Source organism: Pleurodeles waltl, chromosome 4_1 (assembly GCF_031143425.1).
Source record: "Pleurodeles waltl isolate 20211129_DDA chromosome 4_1, aPleWal1.hap1.20221129, whole genome shotgun sequence".
Classification (NCBI taxonomy): Eukaryota; Metazoa; Chordata; class Amphibia; order Caudata; family Salamandridae; genus Pleurodeles; species Pleurodeles waltl.
In genome coordinates this window covers 636,516,194-636,539,513 of record NC_090442.1, presented here as the reverse complement: position 1 = coordinate 636,539,513, position 23,320 = coordinate 636,516,194, and the positions used below count along the sequence as shown (strand labels likewise).

Below are 23,320 nucleotides of genomic sequence, written 5' to 3'. Positions count from 1 at the left end.
GGCATTTTCCTCCAATTGACCAAGCCACAGGTGTTTTGATGCCCAAGATACAAGCCAGTATCAATGTAATGAGGGGCTAGCAAGTGGCTCACCTCATTAGCATCATCTTCATTGTGGGGGCCATGTACAAAGCCTTAAAGACCATCAAACTCAGGGTTAAAGAGAGCTCCAAATCCTTCTGAAATACTATCCCTGAGGCAAGGGGAAAGAAGAGAGTAATCCTCAATCTGAGGAAGAGATTGTGCTTCATTGACTGAAGAGTGCGATTCGGGGCATGTCTGTGACAAAACCAGTTCCGCAATCTGAGTTGGAGAAAAATACAGTACTGGTGTCTCTGGAGCCAGAGGTGGCGCTGATGACAGAACTAGTGGAGCCTACAGCAAAGGCACCACGGCACAGCAAGGGCTGAGGTTTAACAACGTGTAAATAAGCGGCTCCTGAAGGAGTTATTTTCAATAAAAAGCCTTTCAAATTTAGAGATCGGTCACTTAGGATCCAATCAAAATGAAATTACTGATGAGTAAAGTTTACATAGATAATTAATTGAGGACATATATAGAAATAAAGTATTCTGTGGCTAGGTATAAAAATATGTTAATTTAATTATATAGAAACAAACACACATTTAGATTACATTGTAGTATTTACACAACAAAAGAATACAAATAGGCTCACATATATACAGTACACACCAATTAAGGCATACAAAACACTGGTCAAGCAACCTATGTAATCAATTTTACAAGAGGTCCTATGGGTGTACAATATCTCTCAGTCTTACAACATAATCTATGAGACAAGAGTATAAACAATTATAATACAAATAGTTTTGTTTTTATAGGCTGATGTGTTTAAGTTATTGTTTCACTCTCTATACGAGAAACATCCATGAGACCGTGGGCCCTTATTTGAAAACACTGATATTTTACAACACCTCTAAGATGCTGATAATGCACTTGCAAAAAGGTTGCCCTTATTTTGCAACCAGTAAATAGTACATCTGGACCCAAGTTCAATACCCTTTTAGTAAAAAAATGACTTTGCAACTCTAGTACTTTTTATCTCCTTTAAAGAAATATAATGGTCTTCCTACCGTAGTAGCTGTGGCTGTACACAAAGTCGGTGTATTGATTCAACTGCCACAGCTCTCAACCACTGGGGTTTATCTGCATCAAGAAATTTTACTAGCAGCGACAGAAAGATCTCACACTCTGTTACCTAAAAGTGAAGAAAAAAGATGTAAAAAACATTTAGCAGCCTTTAGCTTTGTCGCTATAAAACCACCACACTGAAAAGTTTTTTCTGACTGCAAGTCTTCATGACATTGAGGGGCATGTTACTAGGCCTCAGGTAAACGGTCTAAGTTAATCAAACATGGTGACCAAACGACTTGAACTGAATGTGACACCGTATTCGCAGTATGAGATTTTTACTAAAGACTGATTCACATTGGGAATTTCAGACTTAAAGTTCCAAGTTACAATGGTCTGAAAAAGAAAAAAGATCCATGACTGGGAAACTGGTGTTTTTAGTGGCAATGAGTTATTTGGCATATGTCTTGAACACTGCCCTCGGATTTTGTATCACTGGATTTTTTTTCAGTGGCACGTCGCCATTTGGCCAATAGTCACAATACTGCTCCCACATTTTGTATTGGAGAAAAACACTGGAAATATACAGCGGTTTGGGCACTAGGGATTTAAACTCTCTCAGTGCATACTGCACACATGTAGAAATCTTAATTTCAAGTAATTCACCTGTTTTCCAGTGCCCTTTAAGAAGAAATGGCGACTATTCCATCATCCAAAAAGAATACTGAGGAAAACGCAAAAACTCGATCCTCTGCTCATTTTACTCCAGTATTATTCACAGAGCTAGCAAGCAATATAATTTGCAGTGAGTAAGATATCACTTCTCGCAACAACTCACACACAATTTTGCAATCTGCAGCTTTATTACTCTCTATTTATACTTAGTGATAAATGATTTGTCAACAAAATTTACATTTAATAGTCCTCAGACTACTTTTTTTTACACTGATTCCTGAAATTATGTAAGTAAATGTTAAACAACGGCACATGACACCCCAAAACATCGATACCGAGTTGAAACTAGACAGATTTGAGGACAAAAGATTGCTACTATGACTAATAATTTTACATATATCACCACTCGATGTTTTTGTGCAAGCAAAAAAATAGGGAAACAAAAATGTAAACTGTAACGTTTGTGTTCCACTTTGCTGCATGACTCAGACACATGGTGAGGGAACCGGCTGTAATCCTGACACTGAACACCGAGAAAGCATTCAGCTCTCTGGAACAGCTCTACGCTATGACCCACCTGGAGAAGATGGGTTTTAGGCCCTCATACCTGGCGTGGGTTTGCCTACTCTACTCTAATCCAACGGCAAGAGTTAGAGTCAATGGGACTATCGCAAAGGAGTTTGATTTAGGAAGGGGTACCTGACAGAGCTGCCCTCTATTGGCCCTGCTATTTCAATTGGTTATGGAGCTATTGGCAAACTGGATCGGGGATGCACTGCTGAGGAGACTCTGATGGGACAAGACTCTGATGGGACGACGACTGGGAAATCATTTTTTGTCTCTATCCTGATGACATTCTGCCTTATCTGGCAGACCCAGGAGATCTCCCCTTCCACATGTCCAGGAGTTTCTTCAGGTCTTTATGTCCTTTCCAGGCAATAGGATCAACCAGAGGAAATCTATAATATACCTCACCAAGTCCTGGCGGCCATGGGCCGGGTGGCCTTGTCAACTGATGTGGGAGGAGGTGGGGTTCACCGAAATGCGTATCTATGTGACCACCGACCGTAATGTATTTCATGAGAGAAATCTAAGCCGGATTCTGGCAAACTTTTGTGAGGTGCGTCAAACACTGGTGCTTCATACCCCTCTCACTTCTTGGCAGAGCTGCTCTATTTAAAATGATCTACATCCCCAAGTTCTTCTGCGTCTTGCCAAACACACCATTTGACATCCAGACCACTTCTTTCAGTTGGTGGAAGCTGAACTGAGACCCTTGCTATGGAACGGGGGTAACCTTTGTATAGAAATCTTCACTCTGACTAGGCAACCAATGGACGGCGAAATTGCACTTCCTGACCTCCCTCTTTACTACTGGGAGACCCAACTACCAGTTATAAATGACTGGGCCTAGGAAGACCAAATGGAACCATCTCTTTTGGCAGACAGACGGGCAATGGGCCGAAGGTACTAAGTGTGGTTGTTGTACGAGCCAAATAGGGTCAGTCACCTTCCAAAGCCCACTGTACTGGTAGTCCAGATATGAAAGTGGGTGCTGCGTGAGATGGGCTGGGCAAACAAGCTGACTCTTGGGAAGCTACTGTGGGAGTTTGCTGTTCTAACGGGACTGTACAGGGTGGAAGGACATCAGCAGTGGGACTTACTTGGTACCTCAAAACTCAGAGACATACAAGAAGAATGGGGATGGCTGACCGTTGAGGAAGTACAAGGGAAGTATGATCTATCCAGGGGCCAGTTGGTGTGGTATACAATGATAAGGGCAATCCTATATTGTCTGATCAGTAACGCTGCAAGTCTAGAAGAGGAGGAGGAGGAACACAAAATAATGTATTTTTACAAATGTGACAGAGCAAAAGAGCAAACAAGGTTGTTACACTAATTCAATTTCATATATTTAATACATTAGTGAGGATCGTGACTGAGGTTCTCGGGGGTACAGGCAGGGAAAGAGAACAACAAAGCACTTTTAAAATTTGTGCAGCGGTGCTCCACAATGAGAAAAGAAAACATAACCAGGCCCACTCAGGCAAAACTAGGCCTTCCACCATGTTAAAACACAATGCAAACACTTAAATGGCATCTCATTAATCCCAAATTAAAGCACAGAAATGTTACTTATGGAATTCTCGCCCACACAGAAGAGACCACAGGAGACATTTCCAGACTACCTCACTGCAGTGTTTATATTCAGGACTGTAGAGTTTTATGTTTTGGGGGCTGCCTCTTGCCAGAGGGCGGGGAGCTACTTGTATAATACACAGGAAGCTTGCTTACCTATTTACACACCGTAGCCAGGCATAAAAACTATCACTGCCATGCTGGGACTCTTGTATATGCTCTCCTTGGTCTTTACCCTAGTTTGTAATTTTATGCCCAGATAACCATTGGGGAATGGGTAACATAAATTGAGCTTAGACTGTAAATTTGCAATGTTCTTGCTTCAAAGATACTTCCTTAGCTGCAAGAAGCAAAGTTCCTGAAGTCAAAAAAGGAGCCAGTTGTCAGACTGTGCCTCAATCATAACTAACAGTGGTGTATTTCAAAAAGATCTAGTTTTTCGGTTTATTGCTACTACCAATCTGTAGGAAAATGCCACTATTGTCATGGTCACCCCCCAATTTTTGCCCCTAGTGTTGATGCCAGCTTTGATTGGAAGTGTGCTGGGACCCTGCTAACCAGGCCACAGCACCCATGTTCTTTGCCTAAAACTGGACCCTTGTTTCCACAATTGGCACAGCCCTGGCACACAGTTAAGTCCCTTGTATAGGGTACTCCTGTAACCAAGGGCCCAGTGGCCAGGGAAGGTCCCTAAGGGCTGCAGCATGTATTTTATCCCCCTCAGGGACCCCTCCCTCAGTACATACACACTGCTTTCCAGCTTGTGCGTGCTAGTGGGGAGAAAAGACAAAGTCGACATGGCACTCCCCTCAGAGTGCCATGCCCACAAACCACTGCCGGTAGCATAGCTAAGTCACTCCTCTGGCAGGCCCTACAGCCCTAAGGCAGGGTGCACTATACCACAGATGAGGGCATAGTTGCATGAGCGCTATGCCCCTACAGTGTCTAAGTCAATTCTTAGACATTGTAAGTGCAGGGTAGCCATATTTACGAACTCCACAGCACCGTAATGACTACACTGAATACTGGAAAGTTTGGTATCAAACTTCTCAGCACAATAAACTCTCACTGATGTCAGTGTGGGATTTATTGAAAACTGCACAAAGAGGGCATCTTAGAGATGCCCCCTATATGTTAGCCAAAATGCTAGAGCAAGGCTGACCAGTCTGTGCAATCCTGCCACTTCCAGACGAGTTTCTGACCACATGGTGTGAGTGCCTTTGTGCACTCTGTGGTCAGAAACGAAGCCTGTCCTGGGTGGAGGTGCTTCACACCTCTCCCTGCAGGAATTGTAACGCCTGGCAGTGGGCCTCAAAGGCTCAAGCCTGGTGTTACAATGCCCCAGGGCACTCCACCTAGTGGGGATGCCTGCCCCCCCCCCCACCTCCCCCTGGACGAGCCCCCACTTTTGGCAGGAAGTCCAGAAGGATAATGAAAAAAAACAAGGAGTCACCCCCTCAGCCAGGTCCATCCCTAAGGTGACCAGAGCTAAAGAGACCTCCCCCTTGAGAAATCCTTCACCTTGCTTTGGAGGATTAGGGCCAATAGGGATAGAGATGTGCCCCCCTCCCCAGAGGGAGTAAGCACAAGGAGGGTGTAGCCACCCTCAGGGACAGTAGCCATTGGCTACTGCCCTCTGACCCAAAAACACCCCTAAATTTAGTATTTAGGGGCAACCCGGAACCCAGCTCTTCAGATTCCTGACGACCTCAAGAAAGAAGAAGGACTGCTGAGCTGAAACCCCCACAGAGAAGAGAAGGAGACACCATCTGACTCAGCCCCAGCCCTACCAGCCCGTCTCCTGCTTCAAAAAGCTGCAAGAAAAGAAGTAACGCATCCTGCAGGACCAGCAACCCCTGAACAGCCCCCAGGGGATTGCCTGCATCACAGAGGACCAACAAACTTCGGTGGACAGCAGACCTGCCCAAAAAGAAGATCAAGAAACCAACTTTAGAGGGACTCTCACCACACTCCAGAAGCGCGAGTCCAACTACTCTGCACCCGACGCCCCCGGCCCGTGCCCAGAGAAACCAACTATCCAGAGAGGACCCCCCAGACGACTCCGACGACGTGTCCACCCTGGGCAGACATCTCTGCACACCCACAATGACATCTGCGGAGGGAATCCCGAGGAGCCCCCTGAGCGTGACTGCCCAGGACGAAGATATCCGACACCTGGAGAAGCACTGCACCCCAGCCCCCAGGCCCGTGAGAAACCATCCACCGGTGCAGGAACGACTAGCAGGTGGCCTCCACCATTGCCCTGTTGGTGGCTTGCCCAAGAGGCCCCCCCTGTACCCTGCCTGCTGTGTCTAAGTGACCCCTGGGTCCCTCCATAAAGTTCTACTGAGAAGCCGACGCCCTGTTGGCACACTGCACCCGGCCACCCCCGTGCCACTGAGGGTGGGATTTTTGTGCCTACTTGGGGCCCCTCCAGTACTCCTACAAACCCACCTAGTCTGCCCTCTGACAACGCAGGTACTCACCTGCAAGCAGACTGGAACCAGAGTACCCCGTCTCAATAGGCGCCCACGTTATTTTGGTTCCTGTTTGACCTCTTCACTTGACCGGCCCTGTGTTGCTGGTGCTGGCTGTTTGGGGTTGCCTTGAACCCCCAACGGTGGGCTACCTATGCCCCAGAGACTGAACCCGTAAGTGTGGTACTTACCTCAGAAACTGTACTGTGCTTACCTCCCCCAAGAACTGTTGAAAATTGCACTGTCCACTTTTAAAATAGCTTTTTGCCATTTTAATGAAAACTGTGAACAATATTGATTTGATTCAAAGTCCTAACTATTACTATGCAAAGTACCTTTCATTTAATGTACTTACCTGCTAAATGAATCCTGTGGTTCTAAAAATAAATCAACAAAAGAATATTTTTCTATATAAAAACCTATGGGTCTGGAATTAGGTCATTGAGTGTGTGTTTTCACTTATTGCTTGTGTGTGTACAACAAATGCTTAACACTACCCTCTGATAAGCCTAACTGCTCGACCACACTACCACAAATGGAGCATTAGTATTATCTATTATTGCCTCTGTCAAGCCTCTTGGGGAACCCCTGGACTCTGTGCACACTATATCTCATTTTGATATAGTATATACAGAGCCAGCTTCCTACATTGGTGGATCAGCGGTGGGATCTAATACTTTGCATTTAATGGACTACTCAGCCAATAACTGACCAAACAATTAAATTCCAAAATTGTCATTAGAAAATAGTTTTTAGAATTTTGCCTATTTTTCAAAAAAATTTAAAGTCCTGCTAGAGCCTTGTGTAAGCCCCTGTTAGCATCTCTTTTGTAAGTTTAAAAGTTTTGTAAAAGTTATGATTTAAGTACTAGAAGTAGTTTTTTATTTCTTAAAAAGTAATCCCACCTTTTAGAGACATAATGAGTAACTCATAGTGATGGAACTCAACCTCACCCCTTACCTGAATCTAGGGATGACAGAGCTAAGGTCCCTCTGTAAGTTACGAAAAATGTAAACTGGGTCCAACCCTACCAAAGTCAAGCTCCAGGAGCTCTTGGCAGAGTACACCAGGGGCCAACCTAGTGAAGGGGAAAACCTCCCCTCAGATGGGGAAGAAGTTGGGGATCAGGAGGTAGAACTCCCTCTTCCTACCTTAACTAGGGAGACCAGGGTTCCAAGACCCCTGTCTCCACAAATCAGACTCAGAGATTCTGGTACTTCCACAGGGGAGTCCAGTCCCTCTGGGAACATTGAGGACAGCCTCAATGAGGAGGAAATCCTTTTAGCAAGTATGGCCAAAAGGTTAGCTTTGGAGAAACAGCTCCTAGCTATAGAAAGGGAGAGAGCAGAAATGGATTTAGCACCCATAAATGGTGGCAGCAATATAAATGGGGTCAGAGAGAATACTGACATCATAAAAGTCTCCAAAGAGGTTGTTTCAAAATATGAAAAAGGTGATGATATCACCAAATGGTTCAGAGTTTTTGAGAGTGCTTGTACAACCAGAAAACTAAACAGATCTCACTGGGGAGCTCTCCTTTGGAAACTGTTTATTGGTAAGTGTAGGGATAGACTCCTCACACTCTCTGATAAGCATGCAGAATCCTATGACCTCATGAACGCTACCCTGATTGAGGGCTTTGGATTCTCAACTGAGGAGTACAGAATTAGGATCGGGGGCTCACAAAACCTCGATCCAATCCTGGGTTGATTTTGTTGACTACTCAGTCAAAACACTAGAAAGTTGGATAACTAGCAGTGGAGTGCATGACTCTGATGGGCTGTATAATATATTTATGAAAGAACATCTGTTAAGTACCTGCTTCAATGACAAGTTGCATCAGCATCTGGTAGACCTAGGTCCAATTTCTCCCCAAGAATTGGGACGGAAGGAAGACCAATGGGTCAAGACAAGGGTGACCAAGACTTCCACAGGGGGTGACCAAAGAAAGGGGTCACAAAGCCTCCCCAGGGGAAGGGTGGTGAGACATCCAAGGACAAAACTTATGAGTCTTCTCAAAGGCACCAGCAACCTGATAAGGAGGGTGGCCTGAGCCTCTTCACAGACCACAAATGTGTATAAGGGTAAAAACCTTGATCCCAAGAAGGCCTGGTGTCACACCAGTAGACAGCATGGACACCAAATTGGAGACAAGGCCTGTCCCAAGAAAAGTCCCACAACTTCTACTCCAGTTAGCACTGGAATAGCCAGTCTTCAAGTGGGATCAACAGTGTGCCCAGAGCAAATCAGGGTTCACACTCAGGCTACTTTAGTCTATGAGGGTGGGGTGGAAATAGCCACACTAGCTGCCTGGCCGCCTAACATGAAAAAATACAGGCATCAACTCTTGATGGCTACAGGTGCCAGTGTCACCATGGTGACAAACAAACTGGTTTCCCCAGGACAGTATTTGGCTGGACAAACATATCAAGTCACCAATGCTGAAAATGAAACTAAGATCCATCCCATGGCAATGGTGACTTTAGAATGGGGAGGGGTTAAAGGCCTTAAACAGGTAGTGGTCTCTTCTGCATTCCCAGTAGAATGTTTGCTAGGGAATGTTTTGGAGTCCTCAGCATGGGCTGAGGTGGAACTCAAAACCCATGCAGCCATGCTGGGTATCCCTGAACTGGTGTGTGTAAAAACAAGAGCACAGAGCAGAGCACAGGGTGAAAAAGAAGTGTTGGAGCCTGGAACGATGGCCCAACCTTCCAAGAGAAAAGGTAAGAGGACTGGGGGACCAGCCTCTGTACAGCAAAAGAAACAGGACCTCTCTTCCCAGGAAGATGTCCTATCCCCTGACAGAACTGAGGCCATGGAGCTGGAGCCTTATCAGGTAGAGCTCTTGGGCCCAAGGTGACCCTCAAGGGAACGGTTGTGCCAGGGACAAAAGACTTGTCCCACTCTTGAAGGCCTGAGACAGCAAGCAGCTGAGCAGGAGAAGGGAGATGTCAGTGGCTCTCACAGGGTCTATTGGGAGGATGGACTCCTTTACACTGCGGCAAGAAATACCAAACATGGTGCCACTAGGAGAGTGGCAGTGCCTCAGGAGTTTAGACAGTTTATCTTCAATTTGGCCCATGACATCCCCCTAGCAGGGCATTTGGGACAAACCAGGACATGGGACAGATTAGTGAACCATTTCTATTGGCCCAATATGTCCCAGAAAGCAAAGGGATTTTGTAGCTCCTGTGTCACCTGTCAAGCAAGTGGCAAGACAGGTGGCCATCCAAAGGCCCCCCTCATTCCACTTCCAGTGGAGGGGATACCCTTTGAAAGGGTTGGTGTGGACATTGTGGGTCCACTTGAACCTCCGACAGCCTCAGGGAACCAATACCTACTGGTAGTAGTGGATCATGCTACCAGATACCCTGAAGCAATTCCTCTTAGGTCAACTACTGCCCAGCAGTAGCCAAGGCCCTAATTGGTATCTTTACCAGAGTGGGTTTCCCTAAGGAGGTGGTTTCTGACAGAGGTGCCAACTTCATGTCAGCATACCGCAAACATATGTGGAATGAGTGTGGGGTGACCTATAAGTTCACCAGTCCTTATCATCCACAGACCAACGGCCTTTTGAAAAGGTTTAACAAGACATTGAAGGGCATGATCATGGGGCTCCCTGAAAATCTCAAAAGAAGATGGGGTGTCCTCTGCCATGTCTGCTTTTCACCTACAGAGAGGTGCCACAGAAGAGAGTAGGGTTTTCCCCCTTTGAGCTTCTGTTTGGCCACCCTGTAAGCGGACCACTAGCACTTGTAAATGAAGGTTGGGAGAGACCTAAACAAGATGTGGTTGGCTATGTGCTTGGCCTCCACTCAAGGATGGCTGAGTACATGGAAAAGGCATCCAAAAATCATGAGGCCAGCCAACAACTCCAGAAGTTGTGGTATGACCAACCGGGGCAGAAACTCTTGGTTCTGGAACCTGTGGCTCCCAGGGCACTTCAGGACAGATGGAGTGGCCCTTACCAGTGCTCGGGAAAAAGAGTCAGGTCACTTACTTGGTGGACCTGGGCACTAGCAGGACACCCAAGAGGGTGATCCATTTTAACCGCCTTAAGCTCTACCACCATAGGGCAGATATAACCATGTTGATGGTTACTGATGAGGTTCAGGAAGCAGAGGGTAAACCTCTCCCTGACCTCCTCTCAACTGACCCTAAGGATGAGACAATAGACTGTGTGATCTATTCAGACACCATCTCTGCCCAACAGTAAGCTGGCAGTAGGAACGTCCTACAACAGTATGCGGAGCTCTTTTCTTTGACCCCTGGTCAGGCACATCTGTGTACCCATGATGTGGACACAGGAGACAGTTTACCTGAAAAAAACCAAAATGTTCAGACAGTCTGACCATGTCAATGAAAGTATTAAAGTGGAAGTCCACAAGATTCTGGAGCTAGGGGTAATAGAGCACTCCGACAATCCCTGGGCTAGCCCAGTGGTCTTGGTCCCCAAACCTCATACCAAAGATGGAAAGAGAGAAATTAGGTTTTGGGTGGACTACAGAGGACTCAATTATGTCACCAAGACAGATGCTCACCCATACCCAGAGCAGATGAACTGATTGACAAGTTAGGTGCAGCCACATTTCTGAGTACCTTTGACTTAACTGCAGGGTACTGCCAAATTAGGATGGTACCTGGAGCAAAAGAGAAAACAGCATTCTCAACACTTGGTGGGCAATATCAGTTTACTGTTATGCCCTTTGGCTTGAAGAATGCTCCTGCCACCTTCCAAAGGTTGGTGAATCAAGTACCTGCTGACTTGGAGTCCTTTAGTGCAGCATACCTAGATGATATAGCTGTCTTTAGTCTCAACTGGCAGGATCACTTGTTCCACCTGGAGAAGGTTTTGCAGGCCCTGCAAGCAACAGGCCTCTCTATCAAAGCATCAAAATGCCAGGCAGGGCAGGGAAATTTTGTAAACTTGGGCCACCTTGTAGGTGGAGGCCAAGTGCAACCTTTACAACCCAAGATCCAGACAATTCTGGACTGAGAAGCTCCAAAAACCCAGACTCAAGTCAGGGCGTTCCTTGGCTTGACTGGATACTACAGGAGGTTTGTGAAGGGATATGGATCCACAGTGACTCCCCTCACAGAACTTACTTCCAAGAAAAAGCCCAAGAAGGTCAACTGGACCATAGACTGTCAAAAGGTCTTTGATTTGACAACCTAAAAGAAGCTATGTGCTCAGCACCAGTCCTAAAAGCTCCAGATGATTCTAAACAATTCATTGTGCAGACAGATACCTCTGAACATGGGATAGGAGCAGTCCTATCCCAAACCAATGATAATGGCCTTGAGCAGCCTGTTGCTTCCATTAGCAGGAGGTTACTCCCTAGAGAGCAGCGTTGGAGTGCCAGTGAGAGGGAGGCCTTTGCTGTGGTTTGGTCACTGCAAAAGCTGAGACCATACTTGCTTGGTACTCACTTCATAGTTCAAACTGACCACAGACCTCTCAGATGGCTCATGCAAATGAAAGGAGAGAACGCTAAACATTTGAGGTGGTCCATATCCCTACAGGGAATGGACTTTATAGTGGAACACAGACCTGGGACTGCCCATGCCAAAGCAGATGACCTTTCCAGGTTCTTCCACTTGGAAAATGAAGACTCTTAGGAAAGGTTAGTCTCATCCTCTTTCGTTTGGGAATGGGCGGGGTGTGTAGGAAAATGCTACTGTTGGCATGGTCACCCCCCCACTTTTTGCCTAGTGGTGATGCCAGCTTTGATTGGAAGTGTGCTGGGACCCTGCTAACCAGGCCCCAGCACCAGTGTTCTTTCCCTAAAACTGGACCCTTGTTTCCACAATTGGCAAAGCCCTGGCACACAGTTAAGTCCCTTGTAAAAGGTACCCCTGGTACCAAGGGCCCTGTGGCCAGGGAAGGTCCCTAAGGGGAGCAGCATGTAATATGCCACCCTCAGGGACCCCTCACTCAGTACATGCACACTGCTTTGCAGCTTGTGAGTGCTAGTGGGGAGAAAAAACAAAGTCGACATGGCACTCCCCTCAGAGTGCCATGACCACAAACCACTGCTTGTGGCATAGGTAAGTCACCCCTCTAGCATGCCTTACAGCTCTAAGGCAGGGTGCACTATTTTACAGGTGAGGGCATAGCTGAATGAGCACTATGCACCTACAGTGTATAATTCAATGATATGACATTATAAGGGAAGGGTAGCCATACTGAGTATATGGTCTGGGAGTTTGTCATTACGAACTTCATAGCACCATAATGGCTACACTGAACACTGGGAAGTTTGGTATCAAACTTTTCAGCACAATAAACCTACACTGATGCCAGTGTGGAATTTATTGAAAAATGCACACAGAGGGCATCTCAGAGATGCCCCCTGTATGTTAGCCTAACTGCTTGTGCAAGGCTGACCGGTCTGTGCCAGTCTGCCACTTCCAGGCAAGTTTTTGACCACATGGGGTGACTGCCTTTGTGCACTCCTTGGTCAGACACAAAGCCTGTCCGGGTTGGATGTGCTTCACACCTCCCCCTGCAGAAACTGTAACACCTGGCGGTGAGCCTCAAAGGCTCAAGCCTGGTGTTACAATGCCCCAGGGCGCTCCATCTAGTGGAGATGCATGCCCCCCGGACGAGCCCCCACTTTTGGCGACAAGTCTGGAGGGATAATTAGAAAAACAAGGAGGAGTCACCCCCTCAGCCAGGTCACCTCCTAAGGTGACCAGAGCTGAAGTGACCCCCTCCTTGAGAAATCCTCCATCTTACTTTGGAGGATTTGGAGATATGCCCCCCCCCTTCCCAGAGGGAGCGGGCACAAGGAGGGTGTAGCCACCCTCAGGGACAGTAGCCATTGGCTACTGCCCTCTGACTCGAACACACCCCTAAATTTAGTATTTAGGGGTAACCCGGAACCCAGCTCTTCAGATTCCTGACCACCTCAAGAAAGAAGAAGGACTGCTGAGCTGCAAACCCCTCAGAGAAGAGAAGAAAACCACCAACTGACTCGGCCCCAGCCCTATCGGCCCATTTTCTACTTCGAAAAGCTGCAAGAAAAGAAGCAATGCGTCCTGAAGGACCAGCGACCCCTGAACAGCCTCCAGGGGATTGCCTGCAACACCAAGGACCAAGAAACTCCAGTGGACAGTGGACCTGCCCAAAAAGAAGATCAAGAAACCAACTTTAAAGGGACTCTCACCTCAATCCAGAAGCGTGAGTCCAACTACGCTGTACTCGACGCCCCCGGTCCGTGTCCAGAGAAACTAACTATCCAGAGAGGACCCCCAGGTGACTCCGACGACGTGTCCACCCAGGGCTGGCCTCTCTGCACCCCGACGACGACGCCTGCAGAGGGAATCCCAAGGATCCCCCTGACCGCGACTGCCCGGGACGAAGATATCCGACGCCTGGAGAAACACTGCACCCACAGCCCCCAGGCCTGTAAGAAACCGACCACTAGTGCAGCAACGACCAGCAGGCGGCCCCCACCCTTGCCCAGTCGGTGGCTTGCCTGAGAGGCCCCCTGTGCCCAGCCTGCAGCACCTAAGTGACCCCTGGGTCCCTCCATAGAGTTCTATTGAGAACCCAACACCCTTTTGGCACACTGCACCCGGCCTCCACCGTGCTGCTGAGGGTGTGGTTTTTGTGCCTATGTGGCTCTGCCCTCTGACAACGCGGGTACTTACCTGAAAGAGACTGGAACCGGAGTACCCCCTGTCTCAATAGGTGCCTACGTTATTTTGACTCTTGTTTGACCTCTGCACCTGACTGGCCCTCTGTTGCTGGTGCTGGCTGTTTGGTGTTGCCTTGAACCCCCAACGGTGAGCTATCTATGCCCCAGAAACTGAACCCATAAGTGTGGTACTTACCTCCGAAACTGTTCTGTGCTTCCCCCCCACCCCCCGGAACTTTTGAAAATGGCACTGTCCACTTTCAAAATAGCTTTTTGCCATTTTTAATGAAAACTGTGTACAATATTGATTTGATTCAAAGTCCTAACTATTACTATGCAAAGTACCTTTCATTTAATGTACTTACCTGCTAAATGATTCCTATGGTTCTAAAAATAAATTAACAAAATATTTTTCTATATAAAAATATATTTGCCTGGAATTAAGTAAATGAGAGTGTGTTTTCACTTATTTCCTGTGTGTGTAAAACAATTGCTTAACACTACCCTCTGATAAGCCTAACTGCTCGACCACACTACAACAAATAGAGCATTAGTATTATCTATTATTGACTCTGTCAAGCCTCTTGGGGAACCCCTGGACTCTGTGCACACTATATATCATTTTAATATAGTATATACAGAGCCAGCTTCATACACAATCATTTTACCATGCAGCCTGCCCTGGGCTCAAAAATTCAATTTAAACATCCTCTTGAAAGTGCTACTTCTAAAGTACAGGATTCTGCTTTACTTTTATATACCTTTATGCTTAGTTTGATATTTTAACAATTTACTCACAATAAGATTGAAGTTCATGCAAAGTGGTTAATTTTCTTTTCCTGACACTCATTCAGGTTTATCTGAAGTGAATCCTGGAGGTCCATAATACTTAAGACAACTGCCTCTTGCATGTCAAATGCATTATGGTGGCAGAATCTGGTGGTGGCAAAAGACTTGGTTCTGCAATGTGGGCACCTCTTAGAAGTGGCTACAAAAATGTTTTGGGATGGTATTGTTTCCAATATCTATCTCTTACTGAGGTAGGCACGCCTTAAAAAGGTAATGGTCCGATTGAATAATTATTGTGCTTGCTTTGGATTCATACCTTGCTGGTAAGTACATTCCAGCAATAAGATCCAAAGTGTATTGCATCATGGGTTTCTTCCTATTAAGCAGCAAAGTTTCCTTGAAGTGTTGTTCAGGTGGCAATACGAGGCACATATCATGGTATTATCATCTGTGCAGTACTCATTTATGAGGTAAACCCAGTACTGCCAAACTGCACCACATTCAAATAATGTGATTGGAAATCTGTGAAGACCTACAATGTCACATGGTTTGAGAAACTGAATTTCCTTTGTAAAATCACCAGTGCTTACTGTTTCCTAAAATATTATTCTTATTGGCATAATTAAGGAAGGTGCTATAAGCTGAAAATTACAGAACCTGAAGACAGTTTGAACATGGAAGGAACACTACAAAGAAAATAAAAAATAAAAATGTACTGTTAATTCAGTAATGTCTGCATGCTGACATGATAACTCACTTATACCTCATTACTTAACATAGATGAGTTTAAATGTTCACTGTACACTATGATGCAGGTTATATATTTATTTAATAAATCATTGGATTCACAAGATGCATAAATGTGTATTTACATAAAGTTCCTAAATCACAATGCATACATTGTAAGAATTTTAACATTTCAATCTTTAGCTTCACAAAAAATAATAATCTTACCAAAAGACCATAAAATTGTTTGATCAGAACAGAGACCACTCTCAGCAGACGCATGCAAATCGGGAAATAGGGTTTTTCGACTGGTGCTGGTGAGGAAGTGGAGGTGGATCCCTGTCTGAATTTTATGTTTGGCGAGAACAGTTTGATCACCAAAGGACACACTCTTTCTTTAAGGAGGAAACTAAATTCTTGATGCTAGAACAACAGAAAAAGGAAACAAATTGTTAGATAACAGTCATAATTAAAAGAATAAACAAGACAGTAAACACACTTAATAAACCACAAAAATGCTCCACCTCGTTCTAGAAATCAAAATTGAGATGATGTACATATTTGGCCTTACCGCTAACAACAAATGAAGTAAAGGAAAGCAGAAGACGGAGAACTTCTCCTGTCCTGTCCTTCAAGCTCCTTTGACCAATCACCTCACTGCCCCCATTAGCAAGGGACATCCTACCTCACATACTCCAGGCAGTCCTACAGGAGGGCTCCTGGAATGGCTAACATGGCTGCAGGAAAGAAGTTCCTTGAAAAGCTATGAGGTTCACTCTCCCCAGGGTGACAGAAATAAAAACATGTTTAGAAGCTCATGCAGGCAAGGTGTTTTTTCCCTACAAACCAATTGTGTTTGCTAGTGATCCCTAGCCTTCTGCAACTTCCCTGAATAGTGTTTCTGTTTCCGGAAAGAGCATGCTGAAGGGCGGTGAACTGAGGAGCTATTACTCTTTCGGAATGCAGTCAATATTTCTTTGTCACTTCAACCTATGCCACCCACATTTGTCTAATTCCTTGTTTGAGCATGGTTATTTTGTGCTGTCGTAGCCCTATGTATTGGCTGTTAGCCCTATATTTTCTAGAGAAGTTTGTTACATTCAAGTCCCTGCCATGCCCCCTTAGGTTTTATGTGGTGCAGAATTCCTATTTTCTAAAATTATTAGTATTTGAAGTCACTGTACTCCATTCTAATGTGGAGTTTGCTTGTTTGACTGTCTTTAAGTACCTCTGCGTATTAACACTTAGGGGGTCATTATGACCCAGGCGGTAAAAAACGCCTACTGCTGCGGTTTCCTCCATGTCATAATATGGAGAAAAGTACCGCCAGCCTGTTGGCAGTACTTTCAGTCATATTTCCGCCGACCGCTGGGGTCATAATGACTCCCTTAGTTTCATGTTGTATACCCTAACAAGAATATTTTATAACAACAGTGTTTTGTGCTTTAATAAATTAATGACTACCTTACGGAATCTTTATATACACATGAAAAACTGGCCAAATCACTTTTATTTATTTTTGTAAAAAAACTATTTAGATCCAGATTTAATATCCAAGTATCGACCAGTATCAAATCTTCCCAGACTATGAAAAGTAATGAGATGGGTTTCAAAACCTTTGAACCTCATAGCTGACATGTAGCAGCTGCTTGCATACTATTAATTCAGATTTCGCTCAGAATTCGGCATAGAACCAGCCACAGTAAAGACCCAGGGTATCACATCACTGTAAAGCTGTTCACAGTTTCTGTTTAATGTCACAGGGCTTGAGTATAGACATTGGCCAATCAAGCTGTATGATTTAAGAGTGGAATCCTACAAACGCCATAGAGCAAAACCTACAAGTAAACCTGCCTAAAAGATACATACACACTTCTTTATGATTTCACACAATTTCAAAAGATGGCGTTGGGGGACGGGGGGCTTGGGGTTGTGAATATAATGATATATAATATAGATGGAAAATGTCATTTACCCAGTGTACATCTGTTCGTGGCATGTAGTGCTGCAGATTCACATGCTGTGCATAGTTCACCATCTAGTGTTGGGCTCGGAGTGGTACAAGTTGTTTTTCTTCGAAGTCGTCTTTTTTCGAGTCACGGGATCGAGTGACTCCTCCTCTCGGTGATAGTGCGCATGGGCATCGACTCCTTTGTTAGATTGTTGAAGGGTATAGGAAGGAGTGATAGAGTGAAAGAATGTAAATGTACAAATAAATATAATAAGTAAGTAAGATGTCCATGCAAATGTAAATATATATACATATGTACAAATAACTACTGCAACAACTACAGGCTTCCGGCGAGGAGGGAGGGTGTATGTGAATCTGCAGCACTACATGCCCAGAACAGATGTACACTGGGTAGGTGACATTTCCGTTCGGTGGCATGTGTAGCTGCGGATACACATGCTGTGCATAGACTAAAAAGCAGTCCTTCTCCCAGTGAAGTGGTGGTTAGCCTGTAGGGGTTGAAGTGGTTTGAAATAGTGTTTTTAGTACTGCTTGACCAACATTGGCCTGTTGCTTTGATAATACATCCACACAGTAATGTTTTGTGAATGTATGGGGTGTGGACGATGTGGCAGCTTTGCATATGTCTACCACTGGTATGTTTCCTAAAAATGCCATAGAACAACTTTTTTTCCTAGTGGAATGTGCTTTAGGAATTATCAAAAGTTTTATTTTTGCTTTAATGTAACATGTTTGAATACATCTCACAATCCATCTAGCTAACCCTTGTTTTGAGATAGGATTACCCTTATGTGGTTTTTGGAAAGAAACAAAAAGCTGTTTAGTTTTCCTAAACTCTTTTGTTCTGTCAACATAGTACATTAGAGCTCTTTTAAGGTCAGGAGTGTAACAAGCTCTTTCAGCAGTTGAGTCTGGCTGTGGAACGAAGACTGGCAATACCACTGTTAGGTTAATGTGAAAAGGTGAGAATACTTTTGGCAATAATTTTGAATTTGTCCTAAGTACAACTTTATGTTCCTCTAGAGTAAATGCTTGTATTTCACTCACTCTTCTTAATGAAGTAATTGCTACTAAGAAAGCAACTTTCCATGTGGGAAATTGACTATCAGATGAATGCATGGTCTCGAATGGTGGTCCCATTAATCTTGTGAGTACAATATTGAGATTCCATGCAGGAACTGGCGGAGTTCTTGGTGGAGTAATGCATTTAAGTTCTTCTATAAAGGCTTTTATGACAGGGAGTCTGAAGAGAGAAGTATGTTGTATGGTTTGTAAGTATGCTGATATAGCCGTGAGATGAATCTTAATAGAGGGAAAAGCTAAATTTGTGTTTTTTTTCAAAAAAAGCAGGTAACATACAATATCTTGTATTGATGCTTCAAGTGGAGCCATATTTTTAGGTTGACAGTAGTACACAAACCCTTTCTTCTTGTTTGCATAGCATTGTCTAGTTGTTGGTTTGCGTGCTTGTTTTAGAACTTCCATACATTCTAATGGAAGGTGTACCAAACTCTATGACCTCAGGAGCCAAATCGCTAAGTTGAGTACACTGGGATTGGGATGCCTGATTTGACCCTTGTTCTGTGCTAACAGATCTGGTCTGTTTAGAAGTTTGTGATGGGGTACTACTGAGAGATCCAGAAGTGTTGTGTACCAGTGTTGGGGTGCCCACGTGGGATCTATGAGCATCTTGGTGAGAGAAGTGTGATGCAGTTTGTTGACGAAAAATGGAATTAATGGGAGAGGGGGAAAAGCGTGAGCAAATATCCCTGACCAGTTGATCCACAGAGCATTGCCCTTGGACAGAGGGTGTGGGTGTCTGGATGCAAAGTTTTGGCATTTTGCGTTTTCGCTTGTTGCGAAAAGGACTATGTCTGGTGTTCCCCACATTTGAAAGTACTGTTGAAGTACCTGTGAGTGAATTTCCCATTTGTGTATCTGTTGCCGAGTCCTGCTTAGTAGGTCTGCTAACTGGTTGTGTATCCCTGGGATATATTCCCCTAGCAAGTAAATCTGATTGTGAATTGCCCATTTCCATATTGTTTGGGCTAGAAGGGACAATTGGGATGAATGTGTTCCTCCCCGTTTCTTCAGATAATACATTGTTGTCATATTGTCTGTTTTTATTAAGACTGTTTTGTGCCTGATCTGAGGTTGAAAAGCTTTTAGGGTCTGGAACACAATAAACAATTCTAAATAGGTTATGTGATAAGTTAATTGCGTTGAGTTCCATTCCCCTTGTATGGTTAGGTTGTTGAGATGAGCTCCCCAACCTGTCATTGATGCATCTGTTGGTATTATGGTCTGAGGCAATGGGTCCTGAAATGTCCGCCGTTTTATTAAGTTGTTGTGATTCCACCATTGCAGAGATTTGTATGTTTGGCGGTCTAACAACACTAGATCCTGTAATTGACCCTGCCCTGAGACCATTGTTGTGAGAGACACTGTTGCAGTGGTCTCATGTTTAGTATTGCATGCAGTACTATTGCTATGCATGATGCCATAATTCCAATAGTTTCATGATAAATCTTACTCTGGAATTCTGATTGGGCTGTATTTGTGATATGAGGAATTGAAAAGCCTGTATCCTTTGTGGATTTGGGTAGGCTAAAGCTTTTTGAATATTGAGAATTGCACCTAGGTAAGGTTGAACCTGTGCTGGTTGAAGATAAGATTTCCGATAATTGATTGTGAACCCTAATGTGTGTAGAGTATATATTGTGCATTGAGTGTGTTGTTGGCACTGTAGAATATTGTTTGATTTTATTAGCCAATCATCTAGATAAGGGAAGACATGTATGTGTTGTCTTCTGGGGTGAGCTGCTTCTACAGCTAGTCATTTTGTGAAATCCCTTGAAGCTGTTGTTATGCCGAAGGGAAGTACATTGAATATGTAATGTTTGCCCACTATTACAAATCGTAGGTATTTGCAGTGAGATGGATGTATAGGAATATGGAAGTAAGCCTCATTGAGATCTAAAGCAGTCATGTAATTGTGTTTTTGTAGTAGGGTAATTATATCCTGTAAAGTGACCATGTGAAAATGTTCTTACAGGATGTATAGATTTAGAGGTCTGAGAGTACCATCCTTTTTTGGGATAAGGAAATATAGTGAATATACTCCTGTTCCTTGTTGTGATACTGGAACCCTTTCTATTGCTCCTTTTAGTAATAGAAATTGTACCTCTTGTTTTAGCAGAACATTGCGTTCTGGAGAGAGTCTGTGAGAATGAGGGGGAAATGGTTGGTGGAGTAGAAATGAGTTCTAGGCAGTAACCATTGCGGATAATTGAAAGTACCCACTGATCTGTGGTGTTGTTTTGCCAGTGAGAGTGGAATTGTTGCAGTCTTCCTCCCACAAGAGACGTGTAGGATAATGGGATGTTGAGGAAGTCATTGTTTTGGGGGAGTGGTGACACTCTTTGAGGTATTAAACTTTCCTCTGGCTCCAAAGTGTTGGCCTCTGTAAGAGCCTCTAAAGGCCCCTCTTGGATAATATTGCTGTGTTTGTTTAGGATGAGAGGTTGAAGCCTCTGTAGTTTGGGTTTTGAAGCCTCCCCTAAACTGTTGTTTGCGAAAGGAACCCCGAAAAGATGTGGTATATAGGGCTTCCATGCCTTTTGCAGTGTCAGAATCCTTTCTGAGTTTTTCGATAGTTGTATCCACTTCAGGTCTGTTGGCGCAGGCTTATATTTTTGATCTATTCTAAAACCCTAGCCTTGACTGGTTCCTTAAATATACCATCAGCATGTCTAAGCATACAAGGCAGCATTGGTAAACACTGGTAGCAAGAGTGGGCGGAGGGAAATGTATTAAAAAGAAAATCCTCCTCCAATGGTTCTGCATGCATCTGAACCCCATGGTATGCAGCTGCCCTAGATATGACCTGAGTGTAAACTGTACTATCCTCTGGTGGTAAAGGTTTGGTAGGCTAGAGATCTGGGTCATTTGACGGTATAGGATCTGAGTCATACAAGTCCCAAGGGTCCACTGTATCTCCCTGTGAGTAGGTGTGGGAGTGTGATGGTGAGGGTAGTGGTGGTGGGGTAGTAGGTGGTGGAGAAAAAGAAAGCTGTGGCGAATGTGGTGGAGAGAGCTGTAGAGGTGATGGCTTCTCCTTTCTTTTAAATATTTTTGCTGGTGGTGGAGCAGCGTCAAGAGTTTCTTGAAACACCAGCTTCCTTTTCGTCTGTGGAGGAGGTGAAGGATAATTTTTCCTGTCTCCTTATGGATACGTATCCTTCTCTGTCTACTGTCCATAACCTCCAAGATTGGTTGGATATCAGAGTCCTCAGATTGATATTCAGATGGTTTTATGCCTTTAGAGGATTGTTCTGTAGTCGTCTTTGATATGTGCTTTAGATGGCTCAAAAGTCCTGTCTCTTCTGTGTAGAAGGATTTTTTCGGCTCCAAAATGGTACCTAATTTTTTAGGTCCCGAAGGTACAAGCTGAGATTTCGGCTCCAAAGCCAGACGTTGTATTTTGGTCTCCGAAGAGTGTGGATGTCGGCTTGGCTTGGAGGTGGAGCTTTTTATTTGTTTGCTCAATTCTAGCACTGAAACAAGCATGGCCTGTTGATGGGGTGATTTGACCTTTTTCGGCGTCGAACCTGCCGGTCGGTCGCCGACAAATCTCTTTCAGGTGGAACCATGGCTTTCTGACAGTGGTGCACCAAAGGCCCTAATAGATTTCTTGGTAGTGGGCGTAGGGACAGGTGTTCTCACATGCTGAGCCGCTGTGATAGGTTGGCTGTCTTCATCTGAATCTGCTTCAGATTCGGTGTCCTGAATCAAAACAGCAGTCTGTGCCTGCTCCTCCTCTAAGGTGTCAGTATATTTCTACATCATTTCGAGTCTTCCTGCTTCCCGGTCATGCAATGTCTTTTTCGACCGAAACGACCGACTGGCATCACAATCTTCCTCTCGATGTTCTGGAGAAAGGCAAAGATTACATACCATGTGTTGATCAGTGTAAGGGAGGAAAAAGTCGGAATGGAGTCCGCTCCATCAAGCTCTGGCGTGGTAGGCCTGAACAGGCCTAAGTAGGGAGCAAGCACCCAAACAGGCATTTTCTTGATCCCAACGGTACTATCGGATCGATGGCAGATGTAAACGCGGTCGAAACAACACAGATGGTAGAATAAAGTTAATATAAAATTCCAAAATAGAAATACTCGGAGTGAGAGGAAATACGTCCGAACCCGACGGCGGAAAGAAAACAGTCTAACAAAGGAGTCAATGCCCATGCACACTATCACTGAGAGGAGGAGTCACTCGATCCCGTGACTCGAAAAAAGACTTCTTCGAAGAAAAACAACTTGTAACACTCCGAGCCCAACACTAGATGGCGAACTATGCACAGCATGTGTATCTGCAGCTACACATGTAACCGAATATATATATCTTAAAACAAAGCCCTTTCAGTGTTAGAGTGATGCAGAAATTAAGAAAGAGTGAATTCTGGGTAGTTCCCATGTTTGGGTGGAGAGCAGCTCCAATAAGGAGCACCCTGCAACACTAGCAACACTCTAGATTTGCTCACCTCAAATGTATGTTTATGAGTGTTTAGAGTGTCACTGGAGTTGCATGGTGCTCCTTACTGGAGCTACTCTCCACCTAAGCTTGTGAATTATATATATCAACCCAGAGGGAGCGATGGACCCTGTAAATTTTACCTTAACCCACTATTGACAAAGACAGAGAGCCAATCCTGAAGCAATGGGTCCAGCAATGGCTACACTGACCATTTTCAACCGGCAACCGCTTTATGGCTTTCTAAATATTACACTAAAATTAAATAAAGGAAAA

General features: G+C 44.6%; 1 protein-coding gene across 1 annotated transcript in view; it reads right to left on the bottom strand.

Annotated features, from left to right (window-relative positions):
• Positions 1–23,320, bottom strand: part of MON2 (MON2 homolog, regulator of endosome-to-Golgi trafficking) — a 775,721-nt gene that overhangs the window by 588,904 nt on the left and 163,497 nt on the right. The window contains 2 exon segments of the mRNA XM_069229077.1: positions 1,094–1,218; positions 15,769–15,963. Of these exon segments, the coding sequence (XP_069085178.1) occupies positions 1,094–1,218; positions 15,769–15,963 (320 nt within the window).